General features: G+C 61.9%; 1 protein-coding gene across 1 annotated transcript in view; it reads left to right on the top strand.

Annotated features, from left to right (window-relative positions):
* Nucleotides 1-225, top strand: part of MNEG_11525 (hypothetical protein) — a gene marked incomplete at both ends in the record, with an annotated part of 3,654 nt that extends 3,429 nt beyond the window's left edge. Inside the window, one exon of the mRNA XM_014040003.1 lies at nucleotides 37-225. Within this exon, the coding sequence (XP_013895457.1) occupies nucleotides 37-225 (189 nt within the window). The remainder of the gene's footprint in view (nucleotides 1-36) is intronic.
* Nucleotides 226-2,416: the final 2,191 nt, after the last annotated feature.

Here is a 2,416-nt window from a genome sequence, read left to right on the forward strand (position 1 = left end):
CCGCCCCGCCCTTCTCCCCCCCCCCCCCCACAACAGCTCGGCCAGAAGCTGGTGGCGCGCTACGAAAAGCGCATCGACTGGTGGGTGCGCTGCTTCCTGCTGGGCCTGGACAACCCCTTCAACGCCGTCAGTCATAACAGGAATGTCGGCCCGCATGCAGCATCGTTCGCGGGGACTCGAACGCCACGATCTGCCGGCAAGCAGGCGCCCATGCATCGCGGTTGAACAAGACGGGTGGCCGCGCCGGCGCCTGGCAGAGCCCAGGATGGGCGCGGTTCGATTTTGGGCTGGTATCGTCACGATACCCTCCCCCCCAAGCACGGTGCTTGGGGTTGGGCGTGTGGGCAAGCAGTGTTTGGCAGGTCTCCAGCCATATGACACGCACAGCGGGCATGCAGGTATATGCGGGGGGAGCAAGCAGGGACGGTTGCCGCTTGACAGAGGAACTCTTGGGGTGCAATCGCACACAATGAACGATCTGCTGTTGTCCACATGCACCGTATTTCTTTGCGCGGCACGTAGAACAAAGGGCGCCACCGTTGGCATCACGCGCCGGCCCTCTGGCCAATTTGCGGGAATGTAACAAACATGGTGGTTGCGCCTGATCAAGCAACCCACTGAATTGCAGTTGCAGGCAGGCGCAGCAGAAAATCAAAAAAGGCGCAGCTGCTGCTAGCCATTCAAACTACGCGAGCAGCCGGCCGTATGCAAATCAGCTCAAGGCGAGCCGTCACCAAGGCTGTTGCTGCAGCTTCCATGCGCCCATGCGCTGGCCTGGTGGCCCCTGGAAGGCCAGCACGCAGGGGTGCGGGTCGGATGCAAGGCCCTGACATACCTCTGTCTCCTGGAGCACGAAACGGGTGCGCTTGGGTCGCCGAACACACAAGCATACAGGTCGTGAAGGCCACGGCCGCCTCGAATGCCACAAGGGTTGTACATTCCCGTGCAGCAAGTGCGCTCGGCCGCAACTGCACCAAGCACAGGCAGGCAACCCCCCTGTCGCAGCATGGGTGCAAGGACCGCGGCGCCACTAGCTAGCCCACCAGCTGAGCCGCAACACCACGGGCCTCAATGCATTACCAAGGTGGGAAAGCCGTGGCGCTACAGCATCAGCAAAGCATCACATGCGGCAGCTCATGCGCCACATGCAGGTATGGCTGCATAGAGCGCATGCATGCAAATGCTGCTCGTCTGGTGGGACGCATGGGCTCCGTCTCCTCCGCATGCGTCAACCCTTGCACGCCGCCCTTGCATGCTGTCCTGCACGCCTCCATGCCCAACAGCCCCGTCAAAGCCATCCAGAAGTAGCCGCGCAACTCGCGTGTGCTTGTCCCTCACGAGCTGCGACACGACTGGCCCCAGTTGGTGGTCTTTCAAACGAGCTGTCACAAAAGTCAACCACGCTGTGCAAGCGCGCGCATGAGTGCTTGCCGCAGCGCCGTCATCCAGATCAGAGCCGGCAGCAGCCACTGCATGGCCGCTGCTCGCGCGAGTGCGAGCCGTCGCGCACGTACAGGCACAGTGTGCTGCTGGCTCGCTCCGGCGCGAGCGGCACAGGCAATGCCGAATGCAACTGCTTGTCCGGGCGCTGCTGGGAGTGGTGCGGCTCTTCATCATCGTACTGGTCTGATCCGCTCAGCCCAGACGGCTCCCTGCAAGGCGCTGCGCTACATCGTGTCCCCCAGGCATCCTCCGCACCCGCCCCTGCGCGCGCCGCTGCCGCTCGCGCGGGCGCGGCTGCTGTCGCTGACTGGCGACGGCAGCCCAGATCCGCTCCGCTGCGCGCTGCGCCGAGCTGGTGCCGCAGGCTGTCGTTGATGTTGTAACGGGCCTGGACATTATGCCTGCATTCAGTCAGCTGCTCCTCCAGAAAATCGCCGAGCGGTGCAGCGTGGCGATGCTTTCTGGCGGCGTGCCCAGCGGCAGGTGTGGGCGCGTTTGCGAGCCGCTGCGTGGCAACCCGGAAGCGCACTCGCGCCGTCCCCGAGTTCTGTCCCGTATTTCGAGCTCTTCTTCATCGAGCTCGTTCATAAGCTGCTCCACTTCGCTGCAGATCGTGTGAAGCAGAATCGGGGCAGTTGCATACCGCAACATTTGTGGCTTGGAGCGTGCACAACCATGGTATATCCTACTGATTATATGTATCACGCAACAACATCGTGCTCCGCAATCTGCACTCTTGACATGGCCAGCTCACATTGACCTGCGCAGCTCGAACTGTACTGCTGCAGTGCTAGCTGCGTGCCATGCAACACAGGCAGTTGTACGCCTGTGTGCGGTGTGTCGCCCACCTGGCATGCCGCTTGATGCAACTCTCACAATTCAGTGACCATGACATAGTACGCAGCATTGTTCGCTTGCATAGATGTTACCTCCACTTGCCTTCAGGATGCAGCAGGCAGTGTTTGCCACACTG

This window comes from Monoraphidium neglectum (assembly GCF_000611645.1).
Source record: "Monoraphidium neglectum strain SAG 48.87 unplaced genomic scaffold scaffold02784, whole genome shotgun sequence".
NCBI classification, from domain to species: Eukaryota; Viridiplantae; Chlorophyta; class Chlorophyceae; order Sphaeropleales; family Selenastraceae; genus Monoraphidium; species Monoraphidium neglectum.